Below are 18,517 nucleotides of genomic sequence, written 5' to 3'. Positions count from 1 at the left end.
CAGTACGATTTGCTCCTTCCACCTTTTCCAGGCACCATTCAAGGTGACTGCACCCCTTAAATCCCTCTCCGAAGGGTTCTGCTCTTCTCCGTGTGTACTCCAGCATCCAGGGATCCTGTGCGCTTTCATCTTTCCACTTACGCTAAATGTCCCGGATGTCTACCCCCATCCCGATCCATTCTCGGAGTCCCTGGCTTGTGCAACCACTGCTTTCTGCGTATTCCCAGGCAGACCCTGTCTCGGAGGCGCCCCCAGGCTCCAGTAAGCCACGATCTCCCTCCCACGTGGCCCCCCAAATCCCTCCAGCTGTGGCCATCATCCCCAGTCCTCCCTACCGCTCGCCCCTGCTGCCTATCAACGACCAAGTCCTTGGATTTTACTTCTGACCCACCTTTTGCATTTCTCATTGTCTTCCTAGCTACTCTGTCACCTGCCTGTGCACCTGTGTGAGCCAGTTCTTTTCTCTGCAGCAGCTCTCTCCATGTTGCCCCTTACTTTTTGCATGGTAGCCAGGACAATCACAAAACATGCATGCATGCATGTGCGTACACACACACACACACACACACACACACACACATTAATCTTGTCACTACAGAAGTCAAATGTCCAAAACCTTAGGGGCAGAGCAAGGGGTGTATACATAGGAATTCTCTGTATCTTCTACTCAATTTTGCTGGGAACCTAAAACCGCTCTTAAAAAATCTATGAAAAAACTCAATGGCTCCTATTAATTTTTTTTTGTCAAATTCCACATTATGTACTTCGATTGATGAGGTCATGAATGGCCTGATGTCTGCCTGCCTGTCTCCCACCTCACCCACACTCACCCCCTTCCTCACGCGCTGCTCCTGCCACGTGACTCCACCTTCCCATTCATTGAGCGTACCAGTCTCTTTCCTGCCTGACACATTTTGCACCGGATCTTCCAACCGTGCCCATCGGTCCACTCTGTGCCATGCCACCTAATTAACTCCAGCTCATGCTTTAGGATGTGCCTCTGTTGCCTCTGTGTGTGTGTGTGTTGGGGGAAGAGAGAGAGAGAGACAGAGACAGAGAAATAAGAGTCTATCTCTTCCTCCATCCACCACTGGATCTTAAAGGGTAACCTGGTTTCAAATACAACCTAGCTTGGAGAGTAGAATATACATCCAGAGCACAAAAAGAAAGAGCTCCACTTCTAAAGAATTGCTCACTTATGTCATGAAAAAATTGGAGGAAATATAGCACTTCTCTGTGGTGGTCCTAGCCCAAGGAGGACAGAACACAGATTTGGACTGGATCACATTCAGTGCCGATTGTCACCCTCCCCTGAGATAACACGTGTGGACGGCGGGCTGTGTCTCAGACACTCTGTCGGATTAGAAAAGGCAAGGGTGGACACAGCACCCACCCACGCTGACATAGGAATGCTATAGCCTTAAGCTTGATGTACAGGAGGGAAATAAGTGACTGCTTGACATAGGTGTGTTATCACTGCCACACTTCATGCCAGAACCTAAAATACTCTTGTCTTTTTCCTGCCATCGGCAAAGAAAGTGGCGGAGTATCTAAATATTTTACTAGCTCTCTTGTCTTGGCTGAAGATGCCAAGAGAGTAGGGGCAGCAGAGTAGGGGCATCTTAAAATTAAAATGGGTCCCTGGGTTCAGGGACAATGAAAGCCGTCTGGGAGGAGGTGACCACAGCCAGGTGGGGCGTTTAATCACCAGGACCAATATAGTGATTATCTGCAATATGGTCATCATATAACGTGGCAGCGTGTCTGTGTCTGAATTGGTTCCCATCTTATTCGTTCAGTTTGACTTTGGTGTGGGGCAGAGTCTTATGTCCACACCTTCATTTTCTTTTTTTTTTTAATATTTTATTTATTTATTTTTAGAGAGGGAAGGGAGGGAGAGAGAGAGAGAGAGAAACATCAATGTGCGGTTGCTGGGGGTCATGGCCTGCAACCCAGGCACGTACCCTGACTGGGAATCGAACCTGAGACACTTTGGTTCGCAGACCGCGCTCAATCCACTGAGCTACGCCAGCTGGGAACGCCTTCATTTTCACGCGTGGTTCTAAGCGCCTTCCCCCTGGTTCTAGGTACACAATCTCTGCATCCCAATCTTCCACAAATCTATTCCCTTCAGGTATGTTTTTTTTCTCTCCTTTTGAATCTCATTAGTATATGGTTTGATTAATCTTTATCCTTGGTTCATAACACACAGGCACTATTATTGACTCATAGTTATTATTTATTTAAAATGTTGTAGGTACTTGTGCATCACCTCCCCACACCTAGTCCAACACTACATGCAAGGCAGGCTGTGACGATCTTTAGATCGAGCTTTGTGATTTCTCCATCCTGTCTCCTGCCACTCCCCATGCAAGTCCCTTATCAAACACCATCCTGCATTTCGTCATCATCATTCCTTGCCAGTGTGTGTTGGTAACCGTGTGACAGCCAGCTCTCTGGAGGAAATACAGCAAGTCCTGTTCTGTTGTGTCTGCTGATTACCGTGGCGTAAATACTACCGCCGTGGCTGGGTGATTTCAAGCTACCAACATGATGTTGCTGAAATCGGGGTCGGGAGAGATGCGTACCATCAGCAACCACGAGCTGGTAAAAAGCCAGTTTCAGCAACATCTGTTTCTTGTTTTCCTTTCCATGTAATTTTATCGAATGTATTTGTAGTGGTGAAAATTATTTTCTGGACTTTGTTGTTTTTAGCTTTATCGAAAGTGCCTCATGCTTTACATAATCTTACCAGGGTCAGTTTTTGCCCTGCTATTTTATATTATATGGGTAAGGCTCACCTATAACATTGCTCATCACCGGCGTCCGCTCATTTTGACTGACACGTGTAGTTTTCCATTGCATGAGTGCCCTTCTGACGTAGTGGAATTCCTGGGTCATGGGACATAGGAGTGATCAGCTATATGAGATAACGCCTAACTGTTTCCAAATACCACGTCTGCTCCTACCAGGAATCCTGAACAGTTTGCATTTTCAAGCTCTTTCTATTTCGTTACTCAAGTGCATGTAAACGAAGATGTCATTGTGTCTTAGCTCACATTTGGCTGACTTCCCCCGTGAAGTTAATGATCTCCTCAACTGTTCACTGGTCAGGGGTGTTTCCTCTCTTAAATGTATGTCACTTTCTTTTACTTATCTTTTTACTGGGTCCTACAAGATGTGGGGTCAATGTAATTTTTCTGTGTTCCCTAGGAAAGGATTTTTGGGAGGGGCTGATACTCACTGCCTCACTTAGGACCTTCTGGTTTCTGAGAGAACTTTCTAGTTCTGTAGGCAAGCCGCGTTGTCTGATGTCTTTCTTACATGCTCCGCCTGCCTTCTCTCCCTTCCACATCTTTCTCGAGAGCCAGCTCAACCAACACCTTCACTAAAAACACCGTATTTGCCACATCATGAAATTTGTCCAGGAGAACTGTCTGTGCTTGGCTGTCTTACGACGGTACCTCCAGGGCCTTGGACGGGGGCAGGATGGTGCCGAATGTCTCAGAGAGCCAAATGTCAACGGTATAGAAAACACACAGTGTTTTATAGAAGCATTTCGAGATCTGCCTAGGCGATCATGTGCAAATCTATCCAAGAACATAGAATTAATACAGGGCAGAGTCAGAAAAAAATCCAAGTTGAATACATTTCCGCCTAAGAATCTGTTCATGTCTGTTGGCCACTTTGTAGCCCTAGTTCCAGGTGCTGTTCAGATGCTCTCCTCATTTTTCTCTTTTTCTCTCACTTTTTGCCCTCTCCTCTCTTCCCTCTCTCCCCACACACAGGTGGCTCCCTCAGAGGAGCTGTGGTTTCCCTCCATCCACCACACCCCCTCCCACAGGGTCCCCCGGGCTGGGTGCAGGGGAGAGGGGCAGAGGTTCCTGCCTGGGCCTCGCATCTCCGCCCCGCGCTGTGTCACGGGCAGCACAGAAGTAGAGGCCGCTGTGCTCAGGGCGCGCACTCGGCACCGTCAAATCCGAGAAAGACTGGTTTGGGTGGCTGATGCGAAAGCTGTCCTGGGGGAAACCTTGCTCGTGTGTGGCGGGCGAGCCCACATTGGAAGTCGCCATCAGGACGAGGCCCTGATTCGGGAACTGCTGATACCAAAACACAGTTGTGGCCTGAATGCCCTCTGCACGGCACTCGATCGTCACACGGGTCCCACGTGCACAGACGACCCTGCTTGGACTCTGAGAGACGCCAGCACCGAGCCCGGAGCCTGCAAGAAAAAGAGGTCAGAGCCCTGAAGGAGGCCAGCAGGACCGTCCCAGCTGACCACAGGCAGGAAACTCAGGGCCTCGCCCCTGCCCCTCCCCTGTTCCTCCAACCCCCAGAGTCCCGTTTGTGGGTGAGATCTTCTTGTCGGACTCCCTGGGATGAGAAGCACCCACCTGCCCTGACTGGTGACCTCTCACTTGACCCCTCTCCTTGCCATCAGCATAGAAAATCCACCAGCCCTGGCCACCCCCTCACTCATGCCAGCACCCACGCACACCCATCCAAGACACTCAGATAATCAGGTTCTTACTGGGCCCCAGAAGCAGCAGAAGCAGCAGCATCCTTGGGTGATGGCCCCACACCACACAGGTCTCAAGAGGGGTGTGACCAGCCCTTCATTCTTCCTTTCTCCACCCCCAGGATGGATGAACCTGGGAGGGTGTTTCCAGATGCTCTGGGTGCTCTCTTCTGCCCCCTGGTGGGGATCTGTCCCAATGAGGCAGGGTGCACTGCTCTTTCTCCCTATTGGAGAACCAGACAGACAGTGGGGGAAGGGGCCTTGGAAATGTTCTGATTCTACTCCTAACTGTATAGTGATACACTGAGACCTAGAGCACTGAAAGGAATTAAACGAGTTTTGTAGACTCACATAAGGAAAGGAGTGTATGTTTGTGTGGTAAGTGGTGTTATGGTCCCTTCTCCTGTATCATAGCCTCAAAGTAAGTAGTGGTAAGTAGGGAGAGCTTTTCTTTTCCCCAATTGAAAACGCCTGGGTTATACTGTGATTGCTGAGGTGTGATTCAAAGAGGGCCCTGTGGGATCACAGGGCCAGGCCAGGCACAGGGACCAGACATAGAGCCAGGCAGCGGGCTCTGGGTTCCAACTCCACCCCAACTCCTGTGTTCCAGAGCCCTTGGGTCGATTTCAGTAACTGACCACCTTGAGCCACTTGGTTTTTCCTCCTGCCTTTAAATTCATGCTTTTAACTTTTAAATTCAGCCACAAAGAGTGGGTCCAGGAAACACTAGGCCCCCACTGTCTACCCCCAAAGAGCAGGTCCCAGGCCCCTGCAGCTCTCTTACCTGCAGCCTTGCTCTGTGACCTCAGGTGTGCTGGGTAATGAACCTGTGTCTTTTCAAAGTGTCCTGACGGTGTTGCCCAGGGAGTCTAGGGGTCACAACAAGAGCTAAAGGGCTGGGGCAGCCACAGCATTGGTGATCGGGGGCTGAGCCCTGCACTCAGCTCTGACTCCACTGGTGCCTGTGAGACAGCTCACGCTTGTCTCACCTCCTACAGCGTGTCGGCTCCTCTCCTTCCACACTGTTTGTGAGATTCACCCACCCATGTTGTGCAAATGATGTTTACACATTTGCTTCCTTTTATTCTGTTGCATGCATATGGCACTAGTGATCTACTGCATTGTTGATGGGCACTTGAGTGTTTTCCAGTGTGAGGTCACTGTGGAAAAACCTGCTGGAATCGCAGGTTCCTCTCACGTCCTTCTCTATTTCCTGGGAATTCTGGGATATTGCTTCCGTTGGTACACGGGTCACAAGTTGGCTTTCTGAGTTGCCTTATTGGCTACTAATGACTTCCATTATTAGTTTAAATTCAGAAATTATGTTTCTTGTATGTAAAAATATTAGCCTTCTTTGAGGACATTTTTCTATAAAATGTTCTTCCTAGTTAATAATAGATGTGACAACTTCTCAAAAAATATTATGGGAACATTTACTGATACTTTAACATTTGGATTTTCATTTCCTACAACTCTTACAGCTCGGTTGTAGGAATGGGGCCTATTATAAAACTTTACAGCTAAAGAGTTCTTTCAGTAGCAGGGATAAGCAAATGGCTAAAACACATACAAGAGACTGCACAAACCATTTTGCTTAACTTTTTACTTATTTATTTTTAGAGAAAGAGTAAAGGAGGACGAGAAACATCCATGTGTGGTGAACTCTTTTGCACCCCACACTGGGGACCTGACCCACCACCCAGACATGTGCCCTGGCTGGGATTTGAACCCATGACCCTTTGGATCTCAGGCCAGTGCTCACTTCACTGACCCACACCAGCCAGGGCAAGACTGTGCAAATCTTGAGTGCACATTACGAGTTTTACAGTGCAAATTTTAACATCCAGTGTGGTCCACATGCTTTGTTTTGTAGATTACTGACAGGAGGCACTCTGGGCCCCTGCTACTTATGCCCCAGGGGACAAAGAAAATCAAGGCTCTGTTTCTTACTGTCTTCTGCTTAATCTCCTTCTCTCATTGGACGGACAGCCTTGCCCCAGCCCATCACCTGTGCAGTATGACCCGCACACAGGGAGCACGGAGCTTTGGGGCTGTGTCCCCACTGCCCAGAAGCCCCTGACCCAGCAGCTGGCTGCAGGAACAACTGATCCAGAAGTATCTGTGAACATGACTGGAAAAGTCAATGCAAAGTGATTTAGATCCATCCCACTCTCAACGTTTGGTGAGTTCCCTTATTTGTTAACATTTGTTAGAGAACATTGGTAGCTTTGAAGGTTTGGAGGGCCCATCACACCACACTTCCCAGTTCAAATCCTACTCAGGGGCCGCTGTCTCTTGCCCACCTCCGCAGCTCAGTGCAGCACTATCCGTGTGCGTCCACCTGGCACAGAATGTGGGAGAAGAAAGCCGAAGCTGACGTAAATTCAGGAAGAAATCACGATAAAATGCATGGAACAAAGTTTGTATGTTATGGTCAGGGATTTTGACCATGTTTCCAGAAATGGCTGATCCCAAGGAAACACAAGGCCACCCAGAGCAAACGGGGGTCTGTAAACACTGCTATCAAGACTAAAATAAATCCAATCCAGTATGCTCAGTGGTATGTAATGGGAGGGTTAGTCTGAATACTATTGCCTGCCATTTGTTTCTAGAAACAGAATTATGTGATCAAACTAAAAGACTTAAACAAATGCAGTTCCAAGAACTAACACTGCCTGTCTTTTAGTTTGACATACTTGTGGTAGATAACAAAAGGAGAAAATACACCGAGAACATAAAGACTATTTGCACAGGAATACTGACCACCTCTCTGCTGATTAGTCCAGCAAATATTTCCCTGGAGTCTGAGTCTGTCTTCTAATTGCCAACTGTGCATTCACAGGAGTCCAGCAGGTATTCAATGCAGATACCCAAGGAAGAGCCACTAGACCCCAAAACTGAAGTGTGATCAATAACTTCCCTTCTCTAATTCTTCCACTTTCCCCTATGGCAGTTTCTGGGGGGCGAGGTGGCGATGACCTGTATCCAAAAGTGATACCATCATCCTGTCCTTCTATAGCTCCCATGTGCCATATCACTCTGCCGGACGTGTCCGGTGAAACCTACCCCTCATCCCACAGCTGGCCTCCTCTTTGAAGCCCTTCCTGCTGTCCCCAGACAGAATGGACGTGCTACTTCTGGTCCTGCCTGACGCTTCGGATTGCAGCACACATTGCGTGCCATTTGGTTACAATATTCGTTGTCTCTGTGGTGTTCTCCCCACTGGGCTTTGTTATTTTCCTGAAACAAGGAATCCTTTTCACATCATTTCTGTTTTCCAGTGTTTGGTAAAGTAGAAAAAAAGAGTTGATTTGTGAAATCCCCCTTTCTCTCTCTGCCTCTCTCTGTCTCTCTGTCTCTGTCTCTCTCAAACAGACAGATAAATAAATAGGTAGATATGGAGTGGATGGCTGAAGCACTGTGCCGTTCTACATGACATAGTTATAGCAGCAGCTGCTGTGGGTGGTGGGCTGAGGTGGAAGAAGGCGGGCAGGGCCAGGTTATGAGCACTACGAAGCCCTGCCACCTGGTGAGCAAGCAGCCCTGGGGACCCATTTATGCACACACAGGAGGTGGCTGTGCCCCACTGTGTCTAAGCTGCTGGCACAGAGGTACACAGCTGTCTGGTTCTTCCTGGTCGATGGCACGGTGAGAGGAAAGAATGCCGTCTTATCTCGAGAGGCCTGGTAGCCTTCAGCCAGGTCTCCCTCCTCAACACTGGTTTCACCTCTGGAGAAGTAGATCAGCCTCAGCCCCTGCCCGGGGTCCTGTCGGTACCAGTACATGGCGTCATGGCCTAAGTCCTGTTCACAGTGCAGGGTCGCATCTCGTCCTTCCTCTCTGGACAGGTATTTTGGGGTCTGCATGATTCTACCACCCAATGTGCCTGTGGAAGAAAGAGGAAGGTTCTCAAAACACAGCCCAGGAGAGTGCCCCTACTGCTGTTACGGGAAAAGGCTTAGTTATACCTGGAGTGTGGCACCTTCTGGACAGGAATTTGCTCCCTGAACCCAGGACTCACCTGCTCCCAGGAGACAAAGGACCACACAGCAGAGCACCTGGCTGCCCATAGTGGGAAGGGGGCCCTCTGGTAGCTACAGGCACTTGCAGGACAACAAATGAGGAAAAACACTCAGCTGTCGGGATCCCCTGCTTCTGTGTGCAGAATGTGCAGAAGGCTAGGGAGACAGTTGGAAGAGACCCTGGAGGTATTAAAGTTGGGCTCCCTAGCTTTCTAGATGAGGAGAGAGAGTGGAGGAGACCTGGACTCCCTGCACCCCATCCCCTTGTGCCTCCCTCTGGCCTGAGTGGCTGGCTCCCAGCAGAGCCTCACTGTGATGGGCCCGCTGACTGTTCCCATCCTAGTGAAGGTGGGGTTTGCTCAGGACAGCAGTCTGTAGACAAGTGGGTCACATGAGAGCGTAGCATGCATGTTTACTCCCATCACTTTAGGGATACCGCTCTGCTCCAATCCATCCTGCGTTCACGCCATGGCTCTGTTTTTTCCAGAACCTTCTCCCTCGCTGGTTTTACTGTTGACATTTTTAGTCTCTTAATTCTTTCCCTGCTTTTCTTCAGTGCCTGAAGTAGAGTTCCATCTGAGTGTTCCATGGGTTTCTTTTAATATATTCTTCGTTTCTTAGATAAGTGTGTCCTCTGTTTCATTTCTATGCAGAGTTCAATCAAAAAGGTTTTCTCTCCCTGCTTTTGCCCTTTATGTTCATAATTTTTCAGCTTCTTGTTTAGGGTGGTTATCTTCAACTGCTCACTTCAATATATTTGTTTGAAGTGTAGACTTAAGTTTTACTTTTGACACAAGATTGTTTTTTATGGGGAGGGGGACACTGGAAAGGGTTGTTTTTCTCTATCCCATGGATTTTGTGTTCCTTTTCTTCATTGTCATGCTGTTGGGATGCCTACAATATGCACAGTTTGATGGGATCATTCTCCAATTTTCTAGGCAAGTGTCAATGCCTCAGTAAGTTGTGTTTTATGGGGTAGAGGTGGGTGGTGAGATTGCCACTTTTTATCATGTATAAGAAGCACATCCCTGGAGTTGCACAGACCTCGGTTTACAGGTTTATATTCTCTCTCCTCTCTCTCCCCACACACAGTTGGCTCCCTCAGAGGAGCTGTGGTTTCCCTCCCCCCACAGCCCCTCCCACAGGGCTCCCAGGGGCTGGGTGCAGGGGAGCTGGGCAGAGGTTCCTGCCTGGGCCTCCCATCTCCGCCCCGCGCTGTGTCACTGGCAGCACAGAAGTAGAGGCGGCTGTGCTCAGGGCTCACACTTGGCACCGTCAAATCCGAGAAAGACTGGTTTGGGTGGCTGATGCGAAAGCTGTCCTGGGGGAAACCTGGCTCGTGTGTGGCGGGAGAGCCCACATTGGAAGTCGCCATCAGGACGAGGCCCTGATTCGGGAACTGCTGATACCAAAACACAACCAAGGCCTGAACGCCCTCTGCATGGCACTCGATCGTCACACGGGTCCCACGTGCACAGACGACCCTGCTTGGACGCTGAGAGACGACAGCACTGAGCCCAGAGCCTGCAAGAAAAAGAGGTCAGAGCCCTGAAGGAGGCCAGCAGGACCGTCCCAGCTGACCATAGTCAGGAAACCAGGGCCTCACCCCTGCCCCCTCCCCTTTTCCTCCAGCCCCCAGTGTCCCCTTTGTGGGTGAGATCTTCTCATCAGACTCCCTGGGATGAGAAGCACCCACCTGCCCTGACTGGTGACCTCTCACTTAACCACTCTCCTTGCCATCAGCACAGAAAATCCACCCGCCCTGGCCACCCCCTTACTCACACCAGCACCCACGCACACTCGCCCAAGACACTCAGACACTACAGCTCTTACTGGGCCCCAGAAGCAGCAGAAGCAGCAGAAGCAGCAGCATCCTTGGGTGACGGCCTCACACCACACAGGTCTCAAGAGGGGCATCACCAGCCCTTCATTCTTCCTTTCTCCACCCTCAGGATGGGTGAACCCTGGAGGGTGTTTCCAGATCCTCTGGGTGCTCTCTTCTGCCCCCTGGTGGGCATCTGTCCCAATGAGGCAGGGTGCACTGCTCTTTCTCCCTATTAGAGAACCAGACAGACAGTGGGGGAAGGGGCCTTGGAAATGTTCTGAGTCCACTCCTAACTATACAGTGATACACTGAGACTTAGAACATTGAAGGTGATAGGGAACTCAAGAGTTGGAAAATGTTTAGTTTAAAGGTAAACAATTAATAAGCCTAGTAGGTAACACATATGATAAAGCTATTGTCTCAGCAACTGCAGGTATGGAGGGCTCACCACTCCCAGGAGAGACAGGGACCCCCGGGGCTCAGCTGGAGACCACCACCTGGGGCACAGCTGGGGACATCCCAGCCTCCAGGAGAGACAGAGGACCGCCCGCCCGCCTGCCCGGGGTTAGAATGCTGCAGTTCTTGCTTTAATTTTCCCTGAATCTCAAAAACCCTCCTCTCATTTTCATCTCTTTTATCAAAACGCTGACTGGGAAGGACATGTAAGATGGTCCATAAGGGTCTTACGAATCTGCTGTCTTCTCAGATTGCCAGCCTTCTGAAAAAAGCGCCCAGAAAACCAGTCTCTGTGTATGTGATTGGGTTCGGTAGGGGACAGGCAGCCCGAAGGTCGGCTTTTCAGATTTCGGAGGGACTTAAAGGAGTTGTTAGACTTTTGTGAGGAAAGGAGTGTGTTTGTGTAGTAAATGGCATTAAGGTCACTTCTTCCAGGTCACAATGGCCTCAGAGTAAGTGGTGTAAAGTCCCAACAGTTTTGTTTTTGTTTTTGTTTTTGTTTTTGTTTTTGTGGTGCAAATGCCTGAGTCATGCTGTGATTACTGAGGCGTCCACTTCAAAGATGGCCTTGTGGGATCACAGGGCCAGGCCAGTCCCAGGGACCAGGTAGAGACCCAGGCAGCAGGCTCTCAGTTCCAGCTGCCCCACCCCAGGCTCCTGAGTTCTAGGGCTCTTGGGCTGATTTCAGTGACTGATCACTTTGCGATCCTTGGTATTTCTCCTCCTTCCTTTACATTCCTGCTTTGATGCTTCACATTCAACAATAAAGACTGAGTCCAGGAAACACTAGGCCCCACTGTCCATCCTGAAAAGCAGAACCCCAGGGCCCTGCAAACTCTCTCTACCTGCAGCCTTGCTGTGTGACTCAGGTGTGCTGGGTAATTTCCAGGACTTGTCAGCCACAAACCTGTGTCTTTTCAAAGTGTCCTGACGGTGTTGCCCAGGGAGGCTAGGGGTCACAACAAGAGCTAAAGGGCTGGGGCAGCCACAGCACTGGTGATCGGGGGCTGAGCCCTGCACTCAGCTCTGACTCCCCTGGTGCCTGTGAGACAGCTCACGCTTGTCTCACCTCCTACCTTGTGTCAGCTCCTCTCCTTCAACACTGTTTGTGAGATTCATCACCCATGATTGTGCAAATGATGTTTACACATTTGCTCTCTTTTATTCTTTTGCATACATATGTCACTAGTGATCTGCTGCATTGTTGATGGGCATTTGAGTGTTTTCCAGTGTGAGGTCACCGGGGATAAAACTGCTGGGACAGAACATTCCTCTCACGTCCTTTTCTGTTTCCTGGGAATTCTGGGATATTGCTTCAGTTGGTACACGGGTCACAAGTCTGCTTTCTGGGTTGCCTTATTGGCTACTAATGCCTTCCATCATTAGTTTAAGTTCAGAAATTATGTTTCTTGTACCTAATAAATATTATCCTCCTTTGATGATATTTTTTATGCATTTTTTGTCCTAGTTAATAATAGATATGACACTTTCCTAAAACTTGTTCTGCAAACCTTAGTGATATTTCAACCCTTTGGATTCATTTCCTGCAACAGCTCTGTTACAGCGTGCTCATGGCATGGGGCTGTGAGGAAGTTGCCTGCGTAGCTGAAGGCGTCTTTTCAGTATCAGGGAAAAGCAAGCGGTTAAAATACTTATAATAGGCTATGCAAACCTGAACTGCATGTGTAGCTGTTTTACAGTGGAAATTTAAAATGCAGAAAGGTCATAGGCTTTCTTTTGTAGATTTTTTTAGTGACAAGAGGGACTCTGGACCCCTTCTAGTTATGTCCAAGAACTATAAGGCTGTCTGTCTCTTGCTGTCTGTCTCTTACTGTCTTCTGCTTAATCTCCTTCTCTCATTGGACAGAGTGTCTCCCCCCAGCCCAGCACCTGTGGAGTGTGACCCGCACACGGGGAGCAGGGAGCTTTGGGGCTGTGTCCCCAGTGCCAAAGAAGTCCCTGACCCAGCAGCTGGCTCCAGAAACCACTGATCTGCAAGTGTCTGTGCATGTGACTGGAAGCGTCAATGCAAAGTGATTTAGATCCATCCCTCTCCCAACGTTATGGTTTGTTCCCTTGTTTGTTAACACTTGTTAGAGAACATCGGTGGCTGTGACGGCTTAGAGTGCCCATCAGACCACACTTCCCAGTTCAAATCCTACTCAAGGGCTGCTGTCTCTTTCCCACCTCTGCAGCTCAGTGCAGCAGTATCTGTGTGCGTCCACCCTGCGCAGAATGTGTGGGAGAAGAAAGCCGAGGCTGACACAGAATTTGGCAAGAAATCGTGATAAAAATATGTGTAGAGCAAGCTTTGTAGGTTATGGTCAGGGATTTGCTACATGTTTCTATAGGTTGCTGATCCTAAGGAAACACAAGTCTGCGCAGAGTGTGTAGGGTCTGTAAATACTTAGAAGAACGTTTTAAAATATATGCAATCCAGTATGTTTTGTTGCATTAAGGGGGGGGGGTTAGTCTGAATACTACAGCCTGCCATTCATTTCTAGAAACAGAATAATAGGATCAAACAAAAATGTATAATCAAATGCAGTTCCAAAAACTAACACCGCCGGCCTTTTCATTCAATATACAAAGGCAGACCAGAAAAGGAGAAAATACTCTGAGAGGACAAAGACTATTTGCAAAGTAATACTGACCACCTCTCTGCTGATTAGTCCTGCAAATGTTTTCCTGGAGCCTGACTCTGTCTTGTAAGTCCCAAGTGTACATTTAAAGGAGTCTAGTAGGTATTTTTATGCTCATCCTCAAGGAGGGGCCACTAGAACAAGAAACTCAGTTGTGTTCAAAACTGTCTCTCCACGTGTTCTTCCAGCTTTCCCCCAGGCCATGCCTGGGGGTGGTGGCGATCACCTTCATCCCAATGTGATACATCACTCCGCCTGCCATAGCCCCCAAGGCCCATGTCTCTCTGCCCAGGCTTGTCTGTCTAGTGAAACCTACTCCACATCTGAGTTTCATCTCATAGGTGGCCTCCTCTTTGAAGCCCTTCCTGGTGTCACCAGACAGAATGGACGTGCTACTTCCTGTCCTGCTTGACGCCTCTGATCATAGGGCGCGTTGCATGACACGTGGGTATAGTATTTGTCGTCTCCACATTTCCTCCCACTGGGCTTTGTTATTTCCCGCATGGAAAGAATCATTTTCAGCTCACTTCTCTTTTCCACTGTTTGGTAAAAGAGAAAATAAAATGTTGACTTTTAAAGTCAACCGTGTCTCTCTCCGTCTTTATCTCTGTCTCTCTCTGTCTGTCTTTCTTTCCCTCACATACAGATAGATGGATAAAGGGGGCTAGGGAGTGCATGTCCAAAATAACATTTCATTCCACAAGCAAGGTGATGGCTGCAGCTGCTGTGGGTGGTGGGCTGAGGTGGAAGAAGGCGGGCAGGGCCGGGTACTGAGCACAGCGAAGCCCTGCCACCTGGTGAGCAAGCAGCCCTGGGGACCCATTTATGCACAGACAGGAGGTGGCTGTGCCCCACTGTGTCTAAGCTGCTGGCACAGAGGTACACAGCTGTCTGGTCCTTCCGGGCGGATGGCATGGTGAGAGGGAAGAATGCCGTCTTATCTCGAGAGGCCTGGTAGCCTTCAGCCAGGTCTCCCTCCTCAACACTGGTTTCACCTCTGGAGAAGTAGATCAGCCTCAGCCCCTGCCCGGGCTCCTGTCGGTACCAGTACATGGCGTTATGGCCTAAGTCCTGTTCACAGTGTAGGGTCGCATCTCGTCCTTCCTCTCTGGACAGGTATTTTGGGGTCTGTGTGATTCTACCACCCAATGTGCCTATGGAAGAAAGAGGAGGGTTCTCGAAACACAGCCCAGGAGAGTGCCCCTACTGCTGTTATGGGAAAAGGCTTAGTTATACCTGGAGTGTGGCACCCTCTGGACAGGAATTTGCTCCCTGAACCCAGGACTCACCTGCTCCCAGGAGACAAAGGACCATGCAACAGAGCACCTGGCTGCCCATAGTGGGAAGGGGCCCCTGAAAGCTACAGGCACTTGCAGGACGACAAATGAGACAAGAGACTTAGCTGTGGGGACCCCCTGCCTGTGTGTGCAGAACGTGCAGAAGGCTAGAGAGACAGTGGGAAGAGACCTTGGAGGTATTCAGTTTGGGCTCCCTAACTTTGCAGATGGGGAGACAGAGTAGAGGAGACCTGGACTCCCTGCACTCCATCATCCCCTTGTGCCTCCCTCTGGCCTGAGTGGCTGGCTCCCAGCAGAGCCTCACTGTGATTGGCCCGCTGGCTGTTCCCTTCCTAGTGAAGGTGGGGTTTGCTCAGGACAGCAGCCTGTGGACGAGTGGGTCACCTGAGAAGGTAGCATGCATCTTTAGTGCCATCACTGCATGGATACCGCTCTGCTCAAATCCGTTCTGCATTCACGCCAGGGCCCTGTTTCATTCCAGAACATTCTCCCTGGATGGTTTTACTGTGGACATTTTTAGTGTCTTAGATGTTTCCCTGCTTTTCTTCAGGGCCTGAAGTAGATTTCCATCTGAGTGTTCCATGTGTATCTATTAATGCATTCTTCATTTCTTAGAGAAGTTTCACTTTTGCTTCCATTTGTTTTCTGAGTTCTATCAAATTTTTTTTCTTTCTCTCTCTTTCTGTCATTTCTATTAATAATTTTTGAACTCTGGTTTAGGGTGGTTATCTTCAACTGCTCATTTGAATATATTTGTTCGAGGTGTAGACTTAAGGTTTCCTTTTGACACATGATGTTTTTTATGGGGAGATAGTTGTAGATGATTTTCTTTTCTCTGTCCTATAGATTTTAGATTCCTATTGTTCATGTTCATAATATTTACAATACACAGCTCAATCCCGTTGTCCTAGCAAAGTCCAAATGCTTCTGGAATTATTTTTGTGTGTGGGGGGGAGGGTCATATGATTCCTCTTATTTCATAATTGTCATCTCTTTTCCGGGACTCTAAAATTTCCCCTATTTGTTCTTTTTCTCCTTCCCTCTCCAGTAGCCCGACGAGCTTTCTTCCTATCCTTTAACTTTCTCCCCCCACCCAATGCCCCTGAAGCTGAGTATTCAGGGGACCATCTCTTTACATTTCGTGTCTGGCCCTTTAAAGGAGTGCACTTTGACCCTCTCCCTCCAGTCCTGCTCAGGTCTGACTCTATGGGAATGGGAAGGGGGTGGGGCACTTCCCCTGGGATCTCTCCAACCCTCCTCAGACCTCTCTGTTTGCAGGCAGTTTCTCTGCTTCCCCTGCTCCTGCAGGGCAGGGAGAGGAGGGACCCCAGTGGTGCAACTATTTCAGAAAGTCAAGAGGCAGGAAACTCAACAGAGCAGCGTGGTTTATACCTGTCCTGGTGAGGGGAGGCGTCCTCGGTACTAGGCAACTGAAATGGTTTTGCATGTCTCTGACTTTTAATTTTCTGAAATAGTTCCATCAAAGCAAAGGAGAAGAAATACTATTTTCTAGGTAACCAGTATCTGTTCAGTGATGAGATTTAAAGACTTATTCAAAGAGATAACAAAAAGTTGAGATGATATGTTTCTAGTGAACAAAATTTGGGGGCCAGACCTGTCTCCAAAATTTCCCACAGGTTTCTCCAACTCCATTTTCTCCACTTCTTGGGTGTCCTATAGCAGCTCAGCCACCAGGCCACAAACCAGGATAATTCCAGAAGGATAAGGGGATGCACAGGCTCGCATACAAGCACAACCTTTGAGAAACACAGACCTTGATTTATAACTTTATATTGTCATTCTCTCTCTCCCCTCTCTCCTCTCTCCCCACACACAGGTGGCTCCCTCAGAGGAGCTGTGGTTTCCCTCCCCCCACACCCCCTCCCACAGGGCTCCCCGGGCTGGGTGCAGGGGAGAGGGGCAGAGGTTCCTGCCTGGGCCTCCCATCTCCGCCCCGCGCTGTGTCACTGGCAGCACAGAAGTAGAGGCCGCTGTGCTCAGGGCGCGCACTCGTCACCGTCAGAGATGAGAAAGTCAGACTTGGGTGGCTGATGGGAAAGCTCTCCTGAGGGAAACCTGGCTCGTGTGTGGCAGGAGAGCCCATATTGGAAGTCGCCATCAGGACGAGGCCCTGATTCGGGAAATGCTGATACCAAATCATAGTTGTGGTCTGAAAGTCCACTGCACGGCACTCGATCGTCACACGGGTCCCACGTGCACAGATGACCCTGCTTGGACTCTGAGAGACGACACCACCCAGCCCGGAGCCTGCAGGGACAGAGTCAGAGCCATGAGGGAGGCCAGCGGGACCAGTCCCAGCTGACCACAGGCAGGAAACCAGGGGCTTTGCCCCATACCCCCGCCCCTTTCCCTCCAGCCCTCAGACTCCTGTTTGCTGTGTGAAATCTTCTTGTCGGAGGCCCTGGGATCAGAAGCGCCCATCTGCCCTGACTGGTGACCTCTCACTTGACACCTGTCATTAGGATCAGCACAGAAATGCACCAGCCAAGGTCACCCCATCGTCATTCCAACATGCACACACACTCGCCCAAGCCACTCAGGTAATAAAGCTCGTACTGGGCCCCAGAAGCAGCAGGAGCAGCAGGAGCAACTGCATCTTCGGGTGTTGGCCTCACAGCTCCAGGTCTCTAGAGAGGTATGACCAGCTCCTCCTTCTTCCTTTCTTCACACCCAGGATGGATTCAAGGGTGGGGCTGGGGGAAGGTAGCTGCTGCTGAATCCCAAGGATGGTGCTCTCTTCCGCCCCCTGGTGGCCATCTGTCCCAATGCTGCGGGCCCAGGGCTTTTCCTCCCTCCCAGAGAAGGATACACAGGCTGCTGAAGGGGCCTTGGTCAGGTCTGATTCTACTCCTGAGTTTATAGATGATACACTTAGACCTAGAGCACTGAAGGGACTTAAAGGAGATTTTGAGACTCACATCAGGAAAGGACTATGTGTTTGTGTAGTGAATGGCATTACAGTCACACCTTCTGTGTCCTAGACTCAGTAAGTACTGTTAATTCATGAGAGTTTTTTCTTTCTTTTCTTTTCTTTTCTTTTCTTTTCTTTTCTTTTCTTTTCTTTTCTTTTCTTTTCTTTTCTTTTCTCTTTTCTTTGCTTTTCTTTTCTATGCTACTCCTGGGTTATACTCTGATTGCTGAGGTGTCACTTCAAAGACGACCGTGTGGGATGACAGGGCCAGGCCAGGCACAGGGACCAGACATAGAGCCAGGCAGTGGGCTCTCTGTTCCAGCGCCCCCTCCCCCCAGGCTCCTTTGTTCTAGAGCTCCTGAGTTAATTTCAGGAACTGGCTGATTTCGTTCACTTGGTTTTTCTCGTCATCCTTTCAATTCAGGCTTTTAGGTTTTAAATAGAACCATAGAGTGGGCCCAGGAAACACTAGGCCCCCACTGACTACCCCAAAGACCAGATCCCAGGCCCTTGCGGCTCTCTTACCTGCAGCCTTGCTCTGTGACCTCAGGTGTGCTGGGTAATGAACCTGTGTCTTTTCAAAGTGTCCTGACGGTGTTGCCCAGGGGGGCTAGGAGTCACAACAAGAGCTAAAGGGCTGGGGCAGCCACAGCATTGGCGATCGGGGGCTGAGCCCTGCACTCAGCTCTGACTCCACTGGTGCCTGTGAGACAGCTCACGCTTGTCTCACCTCCTACAGCGTGTCGGCTCCTCTCCTTCAACACTGTTTGTGAGATTCACCCACCCATGATTGTGCAAATGATGTTTACACATTTGCTCTCTT

The 18,517-nt window shown here is 49.5% G+C and overlaps 4 gene segments (V, D, J or C); all 4 read right to left on the bottom strand.

Annotated features, from left to right (window-relative positions):
- Positions 1–3,797: 3,797 nt before the first annotated feature.
- On the bottom strand, positions 3,798–4,616 carry LOC123830933. The segment is given in 2 exon segments: positions 3,798–4,222; positions 4,532–4,616. Coding segments are annotated over 2 exon segments (456 nt in total).
- A 3,331-nt stretch (positions 4,617–7,947) lies between these two features.
- On the bottom strand, positions 7,948–8,788 carry LOC123830932. The segment is given in 3 exon segments: positions 7,948–7,989; positions 8,107–8,405; positions 8,541–8,788. Coding segments are annotated over 3 exon segments (390 nt in total).
- Positions 8,652–10,478, bottom strand: LOC123830931. The segment is given in 3 exon segments: positions 8,652–8,674; positions 9,766–10,065; positions 10,375–10,478. Coding segments are annotated over 3 exon segments (363 nt in total).
- Positions 10,479–14,156: 3,678 nt separating this feature from the next.
- LOC123830930 lies at positions 14,157–14,884 on the bottom strand. The segment is given in 3 exon segments: positions 14,157–14,202; positions 14,300–14,618; positions 14,754–14,884. Coding segments are annotated over 3 exon segments (414 nt in total).
- Between the last annotated feature and the right edge of the window lie 3,633 nt (positions 14,885–18,517).

This window comes from Phyllostomus hastatus, unplaced genomic scaffold (genome assembly GCF_019186645.2).
Source record: "Phyllostomus hastatus isolate PE091 unplaced genomic scaffold, TTU_PhHast_1.1 phas_scaffold_142, whole genome shotgun sequence".
Taxonomy (NCBI): domain Eukaryota; kingdom Metazoa; phylum Chordata; class Mammalia; order Chiroptera; family Phyllostomidae; genus Phyllostomus; species Phyllostomus hastatus.
This window is presented reverse-complemented; position numbering and strand designations above follow the sequence as displayed.